At 45.7% G+C, this 19,982-nt stretch overlaps 1 protein-coding gene across 1 annotated transcript in view; it reads right to left on the bottom strand.

Moving 5' to 3' along the window:
* LOC124594196 (transcription factor GATA-6-like) overlaps positions 1-19,982 on the bottom strand; it is a 277,300-nt gene that overhangs the window by 244,496 nt on the left and 12,822 nt on the right. Inside the window, exon 2 of the mRNA XM_047132554.1 lies at positions 16,449-17,394. Within this exon, the coding sequence (XP_046988510.1) occupies positions 16,449-17,394 (946 nt within the window). The remainder of the gene's footprint in view (positions 1-16,448; positions 17,395-19,982) is intronic.

Here is a 19,982-nt window from a genome sequence, read left to right as displayed (position 1 = left end):
TGTCAACTTCTACGCGTCTTATCTCATGGTGAACCTGAAACTTCACGGAAACTAGCTAATGAGAATACAGTAAGACGCAATAAGTCACTGCACCTATCCGAAGCTGTAATTTATTTAATACGCAGATAACAATTTTTCTACTATGTCCATAGTTGAGGAGGTAAAAGTAAATAAAAAGGATGTAAGTGATAAAATAATGATTCTGAGAAAATGAGCTTTGAAGTTTGTATCACATTCAAAATTCTATGTTCACGTCATATTATCTACAGTAACCATCACGTGGAGTAGTTATTAATGAAGCAATAAATACAGTATCAGTCAAACTCAGAATGTTGTGCTCAGTAACCTAGCTAGCACTGAGACCCCTCTGCCTCCAGGTTGTCACCAACATCCCTTTGATTCTCATAAATATCAGGCTTGAGTGATCCAAAACAACGTAATACAATATCTCGTCCGATTTTCACGTATTACATTAATTAATACACTCGAATTTTATGGATTATAAATATAATGGATTAAAGGAATAATCTATGTTACATACAAATACAAGTACTCTCTTACGCACGCACGCACGCACGCACGCACGCACGCACACACACACACACAGATCTCTTTGTTTATCTCGTAGGAAATGTCTACTATGGGTTCCAAATATCATAATCAGAAGGCATCACATCGTTAGCAGATTTTGTGCTTGGCCCTCCACTATGACAAAAGCATGTATGTGCACTTGGACCTCTTTGTACCCAAGGGCAAAACACTTCTTGTTGAGTAGTTCTTTAAATAACCGATAGGAAGCAGTTTAGATCATCTGGTAGACCCTTCTCCATCAAACAGATTAGTTCTTCCACTGCAATATGGTGCATAGCTTTCCAAATACTTTGTTTTGTCACTTACACGCCTCTACTTCGAGCCGCCTCAACTGAAATACTGACGTCACTGGGATGTATCTATTGCACAACTGTTAATAATCAAAGATTTTCTGCCTCGATGCTATAGTGTTTTTATTAATATATGACTCGTATCAATACCCTATGTAGATATAAAATGCTTGGCTACTAGTATAGTAGCAGCGTGAACTGCAGTATCAGAAGCAACCAGGCATTGAAACCGCCCTTATTTTAATAAAAAGTCTTTCCGATTGAAACAGTAATCTTTTTTTTTACTAATATATCGATAAGTGACAAACTCAATCAAAAACGTAACAATAACAAATGGCACGTACCCACGGCTATCACTCGCGACTGAATCGATGCAAGACAGTAGAGCGGTGACGCGTGACGCCATCAGAGAGGAGTGCGGGTGAGCTGTTGCGTTGCCAGGGCGACGGCGTGGTGTGGCGGCCGCGCGCCGCTGAAGCGACATTTATCAGCGCGCTGCCGTGATTCATCGCCCAGCGCGACACGGATCCAGCTGCGCCAGCTCAAGGAGACACCTTGCAATTTTACAGCGAACGCGCCGTCTGTTTCGCAGAGGCCACGAAGCGTTTCTATGACGCTGCACTCGCGTTCTGCCACAGGCGCACTCCCAATAGGAGTCACCTGACCGGCGCTGTCTCCGTCAGCACAGTCTCAGCTAGTTCGCATTTGGACCTGTTGCTCTTATGTAACATGGATGTTCCAAACAGAGTACGACTTCTATGATCCGACACTATCGCCTCTGTAATCTATCCCCCCTCCCCCCCCAAACAGTCGTCGTCGTATCCAAATTTTTCGTGAATGGAGAGAGCTACAAAGCGGTCTACTGATTTGCAAGACGCCGACTTTGAATCTGTTGTCGTAAATAAGCATAGACTCGCGAACCGCTGAAGTGATGTCTGATCGGAAGTTAACATCAGTGAGCCATGGGACATACAATAAGGTGACGAAAGTCGTGGAACGACGATATGCCCATATCCAGATGGTGGTAGCATCACGTACACGCAGTATAGAAGGACAGTGCGCTGTCGGAGGTGTCATTTCTAATGTCATTCATGTGAATTCGTGTCAAAACGCTCCCGACGTGACTACTGGCTGCACCACGGGAATTAACAAACTTTGAACGGGCAACGGTAGTCGGAGCTAGGCGCATGAGACATTTCATTCCGGAAATAGTTAGGGAATTCAATATTCCGAGATCCATAGTGTCAAGAGTGTGCCGACTGTACCAAATCTCACACATACGACGAACGTATGCATTAGGACAGTGGGCGAAATTTGGCGTTAGTGAGCTATGGCAGCAGATGACCAGCACGGTATCGCCTGCAGTGCCTCTCCTGGGCTCGTGACCAGATCGACTGGTTCCTAGACAACTGGAAAACAGTGATGTGGTGAGATGAATCCCGAATTCAGTTGGTATGAGCTGATGGTAGGGTTCGAGTGTGGCGCAGAACCCGAAGCCACAAACCATAATTGTCAAGAAGGCACCGTGCAAGCTGGTGGTGACTTCGTGATGATGTTGGCTGTGTTTGTATGGAAGAGACTGGGTCCTCTGGTCCAACTGAATCAACATTGACTGAAAATGCTTATTTTTGGCTAGTTGGAGCCCATCTGCAGCCGTTCATGGGCTTCGTGTTCCAAAACAACGATGTCATGTCACTGTGCTGTAATCGTTCGTAATTGGTTTGAAGGACATTTTGCCCAATCCGGGTGAGTGATTTGGCCATCCAAACCAGCCGACATGAATCCCATCGAAGATATTGGCACATAATCGAGAGGTTAGTTAGTGCACAGAACCCTACTCTGGCAGCACTTTCACAATTACAGAGACAGCATGGCTCAATATTTTTGCTGGGGACTTACAGTTACACGTTGAGTCCATGACTCGTCGAGTTACTGCATTACTCCGGGTAAAAGGCTATCCCATGATATTGGCAGGTATCCGAGGACTTTTGTCACCTCACTGTATAAGCGAAGGAAGGCAGACTGAGGTTTAATGCTTCGTCGACGAGGTTATTATGTACTTGTTCCGACTGGGCGAGGAAGACGCAGGAAGTAGGCCGTGGTCTCTTCAAAGAAAGCATTTCAGCATTAGGCTTACGTCGTTCAGGTAAACCACAGCGAAATCTACATCTCGATGGATGTGGAACCCCGCCTCTCCATAATACGACTTCAGGGCCTTAAAACCAGTTTGCCACATTTGTAGATTTTCTTTTATGACCTTAAAACTGAATGGTTCAACTATAACAGGGTTATCTCATATGATCAGTGATATTCGCTTCTGAGTTGTCAAGAGTAAACTTCAACTAAGTCTCATTAGAAGATTCATTGAAGTTTCACTAAATTCAAGTTTAGGCAGGAAGACCCGTTTGTTTCGACTCCCAAAAGGGGCAAACCCAGCCAAGGGCAGGGAGGTCAGCTCCATTACTCTTCTTCCCTGTCTAAAAAAAATCTTCGCAGATTGAACCCGGGTCCTGCCCCGGGAAATAAACAGACGCATCGGTTCAACATTAGTTTGAAGAAAGGCAAAACACGGAATGGACGTCAACTAGTAGCAAACATACCCACTGCCGTTCTCATAAAAGCTCAACAATTCCGTCACTCACCGCGAAGCTAAATTAAGCAACTCCTCCCCTGCTCGGGACAGGGTCCGCTCTAGAAGCCCAGCACTGCTTTAGACTTTTCCGGAACAGAGAAAAGATGGAAGGAGGAAAGATTTAACATCCTTTTGACGGCAAAGTCTTTAAACACAAAAAGGCAAGGATATGAGCCACGCCATTTTCGCCTTCATCCGCTAACGAATGCAACGGAAGTCGTACGTCAAGATAACCACGCTGTCGTTTGAACCAAACACCTCTAGTTGCAGGTGCGGAATATGAACTGTGAGGCCTTCTCATTCAATCTAGGACAAGGAGATAAGGGACAAAATTCAGTAACACCAGCAAAACCAATCAGAAAATCCCGAATACAGAAATGGGACAGTTTGTTGGAACAAAAGTAATCGTCCATTCCATATGAGTGTACTCTGGGGTGTAACTTGAGGTGCAAACTGCGTGCTAGACACTTCCTTACACATTCCGAGCTTGTTTCGTCGAAGTTGTCCAGACTCCTGGTCAGAGTGCCTAGCCTATGATCTAGTTTATCTCCGCCAGATCCACTTTCACCGACTCGCTATTACTCGTGAGCATGCAGCTGAGTTTCTGCGGAGTTTGTAAATTATGAAAGAATAAGCTACCCATAATATTGAAACTTGTGCTGGCCCTCACGATGTACCAGAATAGCTGTGTCGTTTCTCGGTAAAGGTTGTGAAAAGCAAAGGTCCGAGTCCAAATCCTTATTCGGCATGCAGACTTAATGTCTCAAAAAGTCTCAGGGCTCAAAGTATTGACACTGCGACTAACAACTGATGGCAGCCGCTTTCATTTTAAGATGAAATATAGCTGTGATCAGGAGTTAAATGGTGCAGATCTTTACTGAGAAAACGTATATGTCGTCAGTTACTGACTGGCTGACCAGTTACAAAAAAAATGAGTGAGCCAATCACCATGTTGTCATCACATTAGAAACGTCTCCCTAAAATTTTGTGGAAACAAGTTGTTGATGTCGCAAAACCTTAAAACTCTAACCATATTTGTTTGGATGTCACTTAAAATAGAGGGTAGATCTGTTGGCACATCTGCCACAGACCTCTAACATGAAAATAAAACACAATCTAATAAAATGTGGCGCTCTGTTCGGACCCATCACTGTACATAGCTACATAGTTGTGGTGACTATTTAAAATGTCGGAAAATATTGTATTAAAAGCATAAGCAGAAGTGCAGTCTCTCTTGTTCTGCACCATATGTAAAATCACTCGACCTATCCAGTAACCAGGGTGGCACTCTGTTAAAACCACGGATTTGGGGCTGTACATACATCACACCAAGGATTTCCAGCACACATTCCGCGCGGATCCCAAACGGCCTCGTCGTCCGTGGTCGATTGGTAAAGAGGCGTTCCATATGTGGACGAACAACGGAATGGTACCCTAGTGAAGTGGTAGTGTCGAAGAACTTGGTGGTTCTTCAGTCTGAGCGCAGAGACAGGGTGTTGGTCTGGCCCTGTGAGCAGCTGTGGCCAGCCTGATCCCCTCAAGGTGTACAGCATCAATGATCTTCAACTAAGTAGGCCTCGCTGACCTGTACACCGTGTCTCTATAGTCTAGCAGCGATCACACGAAGGTCTTTTAAAATTGGAGCAGACGCACCCTGTCGGCTCTCCTGGAACTGCGGCTAAGACACTTCAAGATGTTCAGTGCCTTCTGGGCCCGAAAAGCGGAAGTATTGTAGTCAAAAGTACCTGAGTACCTGAAACTTCCTGGCAGATTAAAACCATGTGCCAGGTCGAAACTCGAACTCGGGACCTTTGCCTTACGCAGGCAGGTGCTCTACCAACATGGTAGAACACCTGCCCGCGAAAGGCAAAGGTCCCGAGTTCGAGTGTCGGTCCGGCACACGGTTTCAATCTGCCAGGAAGTTTCATATCAGCGCACACTCCGCTGCAGAGTGAAAATTCTCACCTCAGTACCTGATCGGGAGCCAATGTCCTTACTTGTATCTCAAACATCTCTCCAATTTTTCACGGTGTCCGGGCAAATGAGGATATTGGTGGTGAACCTTATCTCCGATTAGGACATTAAGAACGCTGTCCTATGTTTCGTTCTGCAGTAACCGAGTCCCAACATTAACCCCCTTGCTCGTCGTGAGCATTATCGACCTCATTAAAATCCTTCTAGACGCACGGCCGCGTCGACTTACAAAACACTTAAAATGCTATGACCGATGCAGCACGGACGAAACCTCTCTTATTTTATTTTACCGTTATAAAGACAGAATTAAACAAAGGCTTTTATTTCTTAAACAGTTTCGAGAACAGTGATTCCTCCATCACGCATTGCGTCCTCCCTCCCTCCCTCCCCGCAGCCCCCTCCTCCTCCTCCTCCTCCTCCTCCTCCTCCTCCTCCTCCTCCTACACCACCACCACCACCACCACCACCACCAACAACAACATTTTAAATCTCTTTCTGTCTTTCAATATGTGGCTGTACTTAAGATGGCATCTGAAGAAGCCATATCCTCGAAACGGGCAGTTACCAAATAGTAAAAATAAAGTGACTGATGCAGTAAAAACGGTTTTATCCCGTTGGATATTATTGTATCCAGTACCACAGCTGAGTACAATCGTCACTTAACGCATCTGTGGTGGATAATCACAGTCAGTGATCTTATGCAAAGGTAGACGACTATTGTGGCTGCCAGTAGGTGCGGCTGAGCCTCTTATCAGCGAGCCACTTCTCAAGGGGAAGCGCAGCGTCAGAGGATTTTGATACTCGGACCTACGTCATTCTCCAAGACTGCTTCAGTGAGTATGTACTGGATCAGAGAATTTATTTTAAATATCTACACATATTTCTACGATTAACATATTTTACTGTACTGTATCCAAGTGGGATATCGAACTTTTCGCACTTAACACTAATACACAATCACAAATAGGTTCGTATTTCATCAATATCTTTCCGGGTTCCATTGTTGTTGGGGTCTCCTTCGGTAGAGGCCAAAGACAAACGACATCCGTTAACATCCCTAGAGTTCCAGTGCTGCGTCTCCGCAATTCAAACTTGTTATAGGGACCCCGGAGACGTTTGCTCAAGTTCTTATTGCTTATTTATATTTGGAGTACAAGTTACAGTATTAAATGTCAATTACATTTTATGAGTGCCCTGACCACCAGCTTTCAAACCTCAGTCTAGTCATTTACGTTTACCGTGGTTTCCCTGAAGCCCTTGATGAGAATGCTGATATATTTATAAGACCAAAACCGTTGTCCATTTCTTTTCTTTTTTCCTCCTCCATATGAGCTTGAAGCCCGTCATTAACACCGCGACATGGATGATAACATCTTCTCAGGTGGTCAGGCGAGTGATGGCGCCGTCTTGTCCCAATATTTCAATGAGTTTCGTACCCATCAACTTCGCCTGAAGATGATGGTAACGAAACTCGTTGAAACGTTGCCACAAGACGACGCCATCACTCGGCTGATCATCCGGGGAGGTTTGGTCATTTGAATTCGCCGAGGAAGCCTACAATAACATAAATCTAGACACCGATGAGGCATTGAACTCTATCTTTCGTCTTCCTTACCATTGTGCAACCAATTACAAATAGAATTAGCCAGAGAGTTAAGAAACACTGGAGAAGGTTAAACGTTTATTCAAGCATACTGTGCGAGACGCTGATGATGCAGTCCAGTTACATGAAGGAAGAAAGAAAGAAGAGCTGGGTTTAACGCTCCGTCGAGCACCGGGTCATTAGAAATGGAGCACAAGCTTAGGGTGAAATCAGCGGGGTCCCCAACAAAAGAGCCATCCTGGCATTTGCCTTATGCGACTCATGAAACCACAGAAAACCTAAATCCCTCTGTGGGGAGTTCAGCCACCTTTCTCCCAATTACGAGCCCCAGTGACTGAGCGCTGCATGCGCAGCCAAGCTCGATCCACCTATACGTAAACTTAATATCGCGTCATTGAATGGCAAACATAATTAGCAGGTACATTAGCGGGTGGCTGGAGACAACGTATCGTCAAAAAGTAAATTTACCAAACAGTATAAAAACTTATGACCGAGTGTCCAAACAGTTTCATCTCATGGAGCACTCCCCTGTATTAGTACAGTTTCATCTCAGGGTACACACTTCGTATCAGTACAGCCCTACTGCTTTGTTTCACTGAACGTCACGCACACGGAACTGCAGCAGCTGTAACAGGAGTCAAGACCCTGTCAAAAATATACACTTTACTGCCCTGTACTGAAAAGTCGAATGATTATTCTGCTTATTGCCCAATGTGAAACAGTAATTAGTGATATGCCATGTTATGGTATCTGCTAGTAACGAAACATTAGTATAAATCTGAATTTAGAAGTAAGCGTTCAGATGTCAATGAAACACTAAGGAACAGGCAGGGATGAATGCTTTTGTGAAAATAAGCTAAGAAATGCGTAGGAAATGCATATTACTTTGAGATTTGTGGAAGTGAATGAGAAATCCTCTTTGGAACCTTTTTTTGGCAATAAAGCTGTCTAGTTAGGTTAGTATTTTCCTCTCTGGAACATCACACCATCTTAACAAAACATATCAAAATATACAGAGCTACACCGAAGCGCCAAAGAAACTGGTATAGCCATATGTATTCAAATAAAGATATGTAAACAGGCAGAATACGGCACTGCAGTCGGCGACGCCCATATAAGACAGTTGTTATATCGCTTACTGTTATTACAATGGCAGATATCAAGGAGTTTGTTATAGTCGGCGCACGAGCGATGGGGCACAGCATCTCCGAGTAGCGATGAAGTGGGGATTTTCCCGTACGACCAAGTCACGAGTGAATACCAGGAATCCGGTAAAATATCAAACCTCGGACATCGCTGCGGTCGGAAAAAGATTCTGCAAGAACGGGACCAACGAAGACTGACGAGAATCGTTCAACGTGACAGAACCGCAACCCTTCCGCAAATTGCTGCAGATTTCAATGCTGTGCCATCAACAAGTGTCAGTGTGCGAACCATTCAACGAAACATAATCGATATGGGCTTTCGGGGCCTAAAGTCCACTCGTGTACCCTTGATGACTGAACGACAAAAAGCTTTATGCATCGCCTGGGCCCGTCAACACTGACATTGGACTGTCGATGACTGATCGGACGAGTCTCGTTTCAAAATTTTATCGAGCAGATGGACGTGTTCGTGTGCGAAGATATCTCATGAATCCATGGACCCTGTGTGTCAGCAGGGGAATGTTCAAGCTGGTGGAGGCTATGTAATGGTGTGGGGCGCGTGCAGTTGGGAGTAATATGGGACTCCTGATATGTCTGACAGGTGGCACGTACGTAAGCGTCCAATCTGATCCACCTGCATCCATTCATGTCCATTGTGCATTCCGACGGACTTGGGCAATTCCAGCATGACAATGCGACACCCCCACACGTCCAGAATTGCTACAGAGTGGCTCGAGGAACATTCTTCCGAGTTTAAGCACTTCCGCTGGCCACCAAACTCCCCAGACATGAACATTATTGAGCATGTCAGGAATACCTTACAACGTCCTGTTCAAGAGAGATCTCCACTCGCTCGTACTCTTATGGATTTATGAACAGCCCTGCAGGATTCATGGTGTCAGTTCCCTCCAGCGCTACTCCAGACATTAGTCGAGTCCATGCCACGTCGTGTTGCGGCACTTCTGCGTGCTCGCGCGGGCCCTGCACGATGCACGGCAGACTTACCCGTTTCTTTCGCTCTTTAGTGTATTTGCTCAACTTAAATCTTCTGGGATAGGTTGCAGTAATGTTATTACAAACGTGTATACAGTACTCTGTAAAACCTATGCTATGGCTGATGACCTCCGATGTTAAGCCCCATAGTGCTTAGAGCCAAAACCTACCCTATGACGAAACCTGACTATATTTGGTACGTATATGCAGCAACACGCCTACCCTTTGCACCTCGTTTCTTCTCATTTTCCAGTGCATTGTCGAGAATACCTTGTACCGATAATAGGAACTCCCCGACTCGTTTACGTAAGGAGGAGAGATAAAAATTAAAGTTGGATTTGCATCGTACGCTCTTTAATCATGTTATCCTCGCGATCCCTGTACTAGTTAGGTATACAATGGCGGCAGCAGGGCTGCTGGAATGTCTACCTTCAATACAAGAACACTTACGGGATGCAGCAGCTTGTTGTGGTACCATAAGTGCGTCTCTACATTCTTTGACGCTTGCTGTCAGCATTGCTTGATAAGCATCCCAAACAGTGGAGGCAGACCCTAGGACGGCTCACGTTATCTTTTATCCGGTCGCCTCAGCAGGTAGTCGAGTTCATACCGTTAAATCAGAAATTAAATTCGCCTTTCTAATTCTGATTTAACTTTTCCGTTCTGTTTCATATCAGCATTACCATTTGGCATCCAAAGCATATGACAGACTCCATGAGAGTCCTACTTTCAAATTAATTGTGCAGAGGTCCTTTTCACTATTAAAATGCATTTGCTTGCATTTATACGTATTTAAAGAAGGGTGCTATTCAGTACACCAAATGATAATAAACAGGCATCTTTGATTTTCTTACAATCATCCAGGGAACAATATTTCCCTGCAGGCAGTAGCATCATCAGCGAACACTGAAGAATGCTGCCACGGTGCCGTTACGATTCTTTAAGGCATACCGGACGTAACTATCCATTCTATTGAAGATTCGGTATCATGTGTAGCATACGAGCCACTAGCAACGAAAATCTGCTAGTGGCTGTGACATTCTGCCAGTTTACTCGCGTTTGTAATAGTACGAAGTGATATGAAAGAGACCGAAAACACTAAATCATTACTAGGAAGCCGAATGGAAGACAGCTATTTGCTTTGAAGATTGAGAAAATTTGTTGAAGTCGTCCTGAGGAAAACGCACATAAGATAGTGCGAGTTATCCTTGAGCAGTGCTCTAGTGTTTCGGGTGCTTATCAAGTAGAGCTGACAACAGGCGTCGAGTGCATGAAGAGGCGCGCAGCTAGTATCTTAACTATCCCGTAAGTGTACTAGTATCCAAGGTAGACTGTATAATAGAGCTACAGCACTCTTCGTATTTCTGGCACAGGCATCATTAACATAAGAAGATTAAGGTAAATTGTGTGTGTGTGTGTGTGTGTGTGTGTGTGTGTGTGTGTGTGTGTGTGTGTGTGTGCGTGCCGACAGCGAGTTTATTAGCGTCCTTACACAAGCAGTCGAAGACGAAAGTGATTGAAAAGTATGAAAAATGTACAAGATAAACTGAGAAATAACAGGACACACTACTATTTCACTCACATTCACCCATCCACTTACACTATCACTCAAATTGCCTACACTGTCGTTATTGTAAAACCTACTTAATAACAGAGTGAAGGCGAAAGAAGCATGATTACAGGTCAATTCTTACAACAAAGTAAGCAACCAGCCAGTTTCAGTAACGCCATTTCTTAAGAAGAAACAACGCTGTTAACGTCATCGTGCGACAACTGTTTCTGTTTAAAATTTATATATAACTTATGCTGTACGTGTGATGAATTTCTTCGTTGCCTAAGTTCCTCGAGATGGCAGTGCCATCGGAAACCGTGAGGGCTATGACACCACCACCTTAATCATCAACTTTCGTTGAAACGAAAATCAGCCAACATCACATGTGCAGCATAAACTGTATGTAATTTCAAACGTGAACAGCTGTCTCACGATGAAACAGTCAGTTCTTAAGATACAGCATTACTAACAGTGGCTGAGTGCTGACTTTATTGTAAGAATTAACCCGTACTTTCAAACGACCACGGTCTCAGGAAGTCAGTTTTCGACAAAATAGCAATAAGTGTGACTGTTCTTTAGGCCTGCTGTCCGCGTTGTGTATCAATAGGAAAAATGTAAAGACATCGAAAAAGATATGATTGTCGGAAGGACAGACTCAGCATACAGGAAAGTCAAAACAACCTTTGGTGACATTAAAGGCAACGGTGGTAACATTAAGAGTGCAACGGGAATTCCACTGTTAAATGCAGAGGAGAGAGCAGATAGGTGGAAAGAATACATTGAAAGCCTCTATGAGGGTGAAGATTTGTCTGATGTGATAGAAGAAGAAACAGGAGTCGATTTAGAAGAGATAGGGGATCCAGTATTAGAATCGGAATTTAAAAGAGCTTTGGACGACTTACGGTCAAATAAGGCAGAAGGGATAGATAACATTCCATCAGAATTTCTAAAATCATTGGGGGAAGTGTCAACAAAACGACTATTCACGTTGGTGTGTAGAATATGAGTCTGGCGATATACCATCTGACTTTCGGAAAAGCATCATCCACACAATTCCGAAGACGGCAAGAGCTGACAAGTGCGAGAATTATCGCACAATCAGCTTAACAGCTCATGCATCGAAGCTGCTTACAAGAGTAATATACAGAAGAATGGAAAAGAAAACTGAGAATGCACTAGGTGACGATCAGTTTGGCTTTAGGAAAAAAGGGACGAGAGAGGCAATTCTGACGTTACGGCTAATAATGGAAGCAAGGCTAAAGAAAAATCAAGATACTTTCATAGGATTTTTCGACCTGAGAAAAGCGTTCGACAATATAAAATGGTGCACGCTGTTCGAGATTCTGAAAAAAGTAGGGGTAAGCTATAGGGAGAGACGGGTCATATACAATATGTACAACAACCAAGAGGGAATAATAAGGGTGGACGATCAAGAACGAAGTGCTCGTATTAAGAAGGGTGTAAGACAAGGCTGTAGCCTTTCGCCCCTACTCTTCAATCTGTACATCGAGGAAGCAATGATGGAAATAAAAGAAAGGTTCAGGAGTGGAATTAAAATACAAGGTGAAAGGATATCAATGATACGGTTCGCTGATGACATTGCTATCCTGAGTGAAAGTGAAGAAGAATTAAATGATCTGCTGAACGGAATGAACAGTCTAACGAGTACACAGTATGGTTTGAGAGTAAATCGGAGAAACACGGAGGTAATGAGAAGTAGTAGAAATGAGAACAGCGAGAAACTTAACATCAGGATTGATGGTCACGAAGTCAATGAAGTTAAGGAATTCTGCTACCTAGGCAGTAAAATAACCAATGACGGACGGAGCAAGGAGGACATCAAAAGCAGACTCGCTATGGCAAAAAAAGGCATTTCTGGCCAAGAGAAGGCTACTAATATCAAATACCGGCCTTAATTTGAGGAAGAAATTTCTGAGGATGTACGTCTGGAGTACAGCTTTGTATGGTAGTGAAACATGGACTGTGGGAAAACCGGAACAGAAGAGAATCGAAGCATTTGAGATGTGGTGCTATAGACGAATGTTGAAAATTAGGTGGACTGATAAGGTAAGGAATGAGGAGGTTCTACGCAGAATCGGAGAGGAAAGGAATATGTGGAAAACACTGATAAGTAGAAGGGACAGGATGATAGGACGTCTGCTAAGACATGAGGGAATGACTTCCATGGTACTAGAGGGAGCTGTGGAGGGCAAAAACTGTAGAGGAAGACAGAGATTGGAATACGTCAAGCAAATAATTGAAGACGTAGGTTGCAAGTGCTACTCTGAGATGAAGAGGTTAGCACAGGAAAGGAATTCGTGGCGGGCCGCATCAAACCAGTCAGTAGACTGATGATTTTGCAAACAATTTTAATAGCATTCTCATACTTTACGCAGATCACGCAGTTATCTATAATTAAGAACTGCCCTAAAAAAAGCTGCCCTAGTATTATGTCTTGATAAAATTTAACAGTAGCACCAAGACTGGCATCTTTCTATTAATGTTCAGAAATTTAAAAATGGTGACCTTCACAAAACGAAAAACCTAGTATTCTGTGACTAAAATATCAATGATTGAGAAGTGGAATCTGACAACATATACAAATACCTCAGTGTTATAGTTAGTAGGGATATGAAATGATATCATAGGCTCAGTCGTGGTGGCTGACTTTGGTTCATTGGTGTGATACCAGTGAAATGCTGTCAGTCAGCAAAGTAGATTGGTTACGGAACAGTAGTGCTACCCGTCCTACTTGACTGCTCAAGTATTTGGCATCAACTTCAGAAAACTATCTGACGATATTTACCGTCGACGAAGGAGGGCGGCACAAGTGGTCACATGTTTGCGTGACTCGTGGAAGATCGTCACGGAGGTCATGGAAATACTGATCTGACAGATACTTTATGACAGACGCAAACTACCCCGTGAGCGGCAACTTGCGAAGTTCAAGAACCAGTTTTAAGGGAGGAGTATAGGAAAATACCACAAGCTCCTACGTATCGATTCCTTATGGGTCGCGAAGGCAAGATTAGATTATTTACACGCGGACAGGGGCGTTTAAGCGATTATCCTTCTGCGTTCCGTATGTGAATGGAACAGAAAAAGCTGCGATCCTGGACTACCAAAGGCATCGATAGCTGCCTATTATCATAGCACCGTCATCCTAAACTGTTGTGGTCTAAAATGACAGACGGATTAAAGCAGTAGCTAATTATGCAGTGTAGAAGCTATTACTACTTTTTCTTTCTTTGAAAGTGAGACCCTGTCAACTTAATACTCATCAGTTACAGATATATTACGAAAAATAACAGTAATGTTCCCAGTGGTAAATGTGTCTGTTAAAGCAACGCTAGCTGTCGAGCCACCGTGGTTTGGTGTGGAAGTGCTGCTCTTATAGTAATCCAGTCTTCTAACCCTCTGTGATGTTAGATTTTTTCCACTGTGTTAAAAATACGAAATGACACCGTGGAAGGGAGTCCACGTTGCGCTCAATAAATTAGTTCCAAGGTCCTTATTCCTGCTAAAGCTAGACGCCAGGTGTTTTCAGAGTATACAGCGTGTCCCAGGAGTAATGGTCAGCATTCCGAGATAAGACGGGAACGCTCGTTTTAAGCAGTGAACTGCACATGACGATATGCCTTGTTCCGCATGGTTTCCAAGATAGAACACATTTAATGCACATTGTTATTTATTGAACTGGAGCCTTACATACGATGGTTTGAGTTACACTTAATAAACAGAGTGCCAAAACTTGTGCCGAATAATTCAAAGAACATTGGAGAGAGAGAACATTTTAGTGACTCGAGAGAAATCGCAAAGGGAGCCCCACAGGGTTCAGTTTTTGGTTCACTTCTACTCCTATGGTAGAAAGACGCCCTGACCAAAGAGTTTGAAAGCAACGAGGTAGGTTGGGCTGAAATAGAATGCCAAAGAGGTTGGGTGGGTAAGACACACACGTGCGCATCACTATCCCAAAAAAAGACGTACGTTGAATGTGTTCCATCTCAGAAACCATTCGGAGTAGGGCGTAAGTACATACGAAGGTTTTTTGCTTCAAATGAGTGTTCCTGTCATATTCCCGAATATTTACCGTTCCTCCAGGGACACACTCTATATATGTATTGTTCTTGAAATTTACACATTGATCCAAAAGTCAGTTTCATTCGAAAATTCAATATTTTACGCTATAATGTAGGTAGATAGTTAAAAATTTACACATATGGTTTAAGTAGCATGGGGTTTTATTGAAACCGGAAAGTTCGCAAATGACCAACAGATGGTACTTCATCCAACAGACAAGCAATAACTAGAAAAAAAAGAATTCCTTATAACAAATTCTCAATACGCCGGCCATCATTCATCAACAATAACATTAGTCAAGGAACAACGTTGTGAATAGCGCTGAACAGCAAAACACTAGGTACGGTGAAAAACTGCCGTCGAATTTTGTCTGTTAGCATCCCTAATGAGATCGGATGATTTCGGTAGACCTGCGACTGCAGGTAACCCCGTAGGTCTCGAGACTTGGGAGGCCCAGCACGATGACAATGGCGGCTCAGTACGCGACCCTCACCAAGCGACGTGCGCAAGAGATTTTTCACACGTTTAGGAATATGGTGTGGAGCACCATCCTTCATGTTGGCCGGTTTTTGTACTCGTCTTTGGTTTCAACAAAACATCATGTCATTTCATGTCTGTCACGTTTTACTTCTGTGCCTACATTATTCCGTGAAGTATTGGACTTTCAAGTGTTAATGACCTTTAGAGTCGACCTGTAGATGAGTGTCATGTAATGCTGTACACAGAAAGTGGAACCGATAGTATCAGATTTCAGCATTAGAGGTAAGCGCTTGGAGCACGTCACGTCGTTTAAATACCTAGCAGTTGCATTACAAAATGGTTCAAATGGCTCTGAGCGCTATGGGACTTAACTTGTGAGGTCATCAGTCCCATAGAACTTAGAACTACTTAAACCTAACTAACCTAAGGACATCACAAACATCCATGCTCGAGGCAGGATTCGAACCTACGACCGTAGCGGTCGCGCGGTTCCAGACTGTAGCGCCTAGAACCGCTCGGCCACTGCGGTCGGCAGTTGCATTACAAAGTGATATGAAATGGACTAATTGTGCGACATTAATGGTAAGACGACTGGGAGTGGCATGGGGAAACGCATTTCCAGTGTTAAGGAAACATGTACAGAATTCTATTGTGACGAATCGTAGTGTCTTGCTCCGTGATCTGAGGTCGTTATCAAAGGAATAGATGCAGATTCAGATGTCTAGACCCTTGGAAAAATCATACTGAGTGTCCCAGTAGGCTGAAAAATGTTAGATCAGGGCTGTCCTACCTGCAGACCACGTGCTGGCCGAAGCAAGTACCAGTGCGACCCAAGAAGTAAGCATCTATCACACGATCGGTAAGAAGTTCCATAAAATTGGATTCATGTGAAGTTACGATAAACCGAGTATTCTAAATTGAAAGCTACCACCAGTTGATGCTATTCTCTCGCTGGTACATCCCGTTTTCTTTCTTTTTACATCGTTTGTTTTTAGTGCTATGTATATTGTGTATGGTCTAAAAATATTCTTCTTCCGTTGTGGCCAAAGTAAGCTAAAAGGCTGGTTAAGTCAGCAGTGCAGCGAATGTGAATGAGGTTGCGGGTTACCTGGTGTTGAGGCTGGTCTGCGCGTGTATGAGGACGGAGGTGGCGTTGCTGACGGCGACGTCGTGAGGGTGGTGGTAGCCGTGGTGCAGGTGGTGCGCGGCCGCACCGTGGTGCTCGAGCGCGCCCGCGGCCGCGCCGGCGCCGTACATGTCCCTCTGCGGGTCGTGGCGCTCCTCCGGAGAGCCGGCGGCGCTCGGCTGCAGCGTCGTCAGGTGCGTAAAGCGCGACTTGTCCAGCTCGCCCACGGGCGACGCCGCCTCGCCGTTGCGCGACGACACGTCCGGGGACTCTGCCGACGACACGGAGCCCTCGTGCTGCGCGTGCGCGTGTCGCAGGTACTCCTCGGGCAGGTACTCCTGCTGAGGCGGCTGCTGCTGGTCCTCCTGCTTGAACACCGAGCGGAAGACGTCGTCCTGGTGGCGCGAATCGCCGTAGTCCTTCACGGGCGAGAAGAGCGCGCCCAGCTGGTAGTGGTGCTGCGGCTGGTGCTGCTGCTGCTGAGGCGCGGGCGGCGGGGACAGGTGGTGGTGGTGCCGGGGCGTGTGCGGGTGGTGGTACGGCATGGCATCGTCGTCGTCGGCGCGCGCCTGCGAGACCACCCTGAGGTCGCGCACGCAGTCCAAGTACTGGTACTCGGCGGCGGCGGCTTCGGCTGCGGCTGCGGCGTGCGCCTGCTGCTGCTCGGCCGGACTGGGCTCCCCCCCAGCCGCCGCGGCCGGCCCGTCGTCCGCCGGCGCGGGGGGCGGGGCCAGGTAGTCCTGCTCCACGGCGCATGCGCCGCCCGCCTCCTCCTCGTCCTGCGCCGCCGCTTGCGGCTGCTGCTGCTGCTGGGGACTGCCCTCGGCCATCGCCTCCTGCTGCTGCTGACTGTTCACTTCCTCCGCGTACTCCAGTTTGTCCTCCCCGTCTTCCACGCGGACGGCGATGTAATCGCCGACGCTCGGAGCTAAACAGAGAAAGCATCGAGTACGTCAACACGAGAAAAGGCCAGCTACTGTGCGGTTACAAGATGTCCAGACAATCCCTGGAAACACTCGAAGCCATTAACTATCTACCGAGGGACGTGGCGCATTGGTCAGCACGCTGGATTCGCATTCGGAAATACGACGGTTCAATCCCGCGTCCGGCCATCCTGATTTAGGTTTTCCGTGATTTCCCTAAATCGCTCCAGGCAAATGCCAGGATGGTTCCTCTGAAAGGGCACGACCGAATTTCTTCCCCGTCCTTCCCTGATCCGACGACGCCGATGACCTCGCAGTTTTTCTCTTCCCACAAACAACCCAAATAATTAAATATCTGTCAGAATGGTTACGCAGTAGTCTGAAGTGGGACAACAATATAAAACTAATCATAGGTAGAAAGATGATGAATGAAAATTGTCGCCGGCCGCGGTGGTCTCGCGGTTCTATGCGCGCAGTCCGGAACCGCGCGACTGCTACGGTCGCAGGTTCGAATCCTGCCTCGGGCATGGATGTGTGTGATGTCCTTAGGTTAGTTAGGTTTAAGTAGTTCTAAGTTCTAGGGGACTGATGACCTCAGATGTTAAGTCCCATAGTGCTCAGAGCCATTTGAACCATTTTGAAAATTGTCTGAGATGAGAACATTGCTTGAGGGCTTTCGTCATTCACAAAACCCCAAAAAATTCTGGTCGTATATAAATTTAGTTCAAATGGTTCAAATCGCTCTAAGCACTATCGCATCTGAGGTCACCAGTCGCCTAAACTTACAACTACACTACTGGCCATTAGCATTGCTACACCAAGAAGAAATGCAGATGATAAACGGGTACTCATTGGACAGACATATTATACTAGAACTGACATGCGATTACATTTTCACGCAATTTAGGTGCATTGATCCTGGGAAATCAGTACCTAGAACAACCACCTCTGGCCGTAATAATGGCCTTGATACGCCTGGGCATTGCGTCAAACAGAGCTTGGATGGCGTGTACAGGTACAGCAGCCCACGCAGCTTCAACACGATACCACAGTTCATCAAGGGTAGTGACTGCCGTATTGTGACGAGCCAGTTGCTCGGCCACCATTGATCAGACGTTTTCAATTGGTTAGAGATCTGGAGAATGTGCTGGCCAGGGCAGCAGTCAAACATTTTCTGTATCCAGAAAGGCCCGTACAGGACCTGCAACATGCGGTCGTGCATGATCCTGCTGAAACGTATTATTTCGAACGGATCGAACGAAGGGTAGAGCCACGGGTCGTAACGCATCTGAAGTGTAACGTCCACTGTTCAAAGTGCCGTCAATGCGAACAAGAGGTGACCGAGACGTGTAACCAATGGCACCCCATACTATCACGCCGGGTGATACGCCAGTATAGCGATGACGAATACACGCATCCAATGTGCGTTCACCGCGATGTCGCCAATCACGGATGCGACCATCATGATGCTGTAAACAAAACTTTTGCCATTCGTGCACCCAGGTTCGTCGTTGAGTACACCATCGCATGCGCTCCTGTCTGTGATGCAGCGTCAAGGGTAACGCAGCCATGGTCTCCGAGCTGATAGTCCATGCTGCTGCAAACGTCGTCAAATTGTTCGTGCAGATGGTTGTCGTCTTGCAAACGTCCCCATCTGTTGACTCAGGGATCGAGACGTGGCTGCACGATACGTTGCAGCCATGTGGATAAGATGCCTGTCACATCGACTGCTAGCGATACGAGGCCGTTGGGATCCAGCACGGCGTTCCGTATTACCCTCCTGAACCCACCGATTTCATGTTCTGCTAACAGTCATTGCATCTCGAGCAACGCGAACAGCAGTGTCTCGATACGATAAATCGCAATCGCGATAGGCTACATTCCGACCTTTATCAAAGTCGGAAACGTGTTGGTACGCATTTCTCCTCCTTACACGATGCATCACAACAACGTTTCACCAGGCAACGCCGGTTAACTGCTGTTTGTGTATGAGAAATCGGTTGGAAACTTTCCTCATGTCAGCACGTTGTAGGTGTCACCACCGGCGCCAACCTTGTGTGAATACTCTGAAAAGGTAATCATTTGCATATCACAGCATCTTCTTCCTGCCGGTTAAATTTCGCGTCTGTAGTACGTCAACTTCGTGGTGTAGTAATTTTAATGATCAGTAGTGTACTTAAACCTAACTAACCTAAGGACATCACACACATCCATGCCCCAGGCAGGATTCGAACCTGCGACCGTAGTAGCAGCGCAGTTCCGGACTGAAGCGCCTAGAACCGCTCGGCCATAGCAGTCGGCCATAATTTTGGAGACATCATCTTTGTTTAGAAAGTTTGAAGCATACATCTGATGTATGGCGACAGAAAAAGAGACTGTGACCACTGGAGACAGTGCCACAGGCTACCCCAAAGTCTGAAGACAACACACGTCACGTTAACACATACAAATCGCCATGAGCTGTCGATATAAATATAAATTGACTGGTCACAGTAAACTTGTTGCGTCATTCGCTATGCAGAGGCACCAAAATTAGTATCCAGTCATTCGCAGACGAGGCAGGTATTGAAACTGCCTCAGTGCAAAAGCACTG

This window comes from Schistocerca americana, chromosome 2 (assembly GCF_021461395.2).
Source record: "Schistocerca americana isolate TAMUIC-IGC-003095 chromosome 2, iqSchAmer2.1, whole genome shotgun sequence".
Lineage (NCBI taxonomy): Eukaryota > Metazoa > Arthropoda > Insecta > Orthoptera > Acrididae > Schistocerca > Schistocerca americana.
Note: the sequence above shows the minus strand (reverse complement) of the source record. Positions and strands in the feature narration are given on the sequence as shown.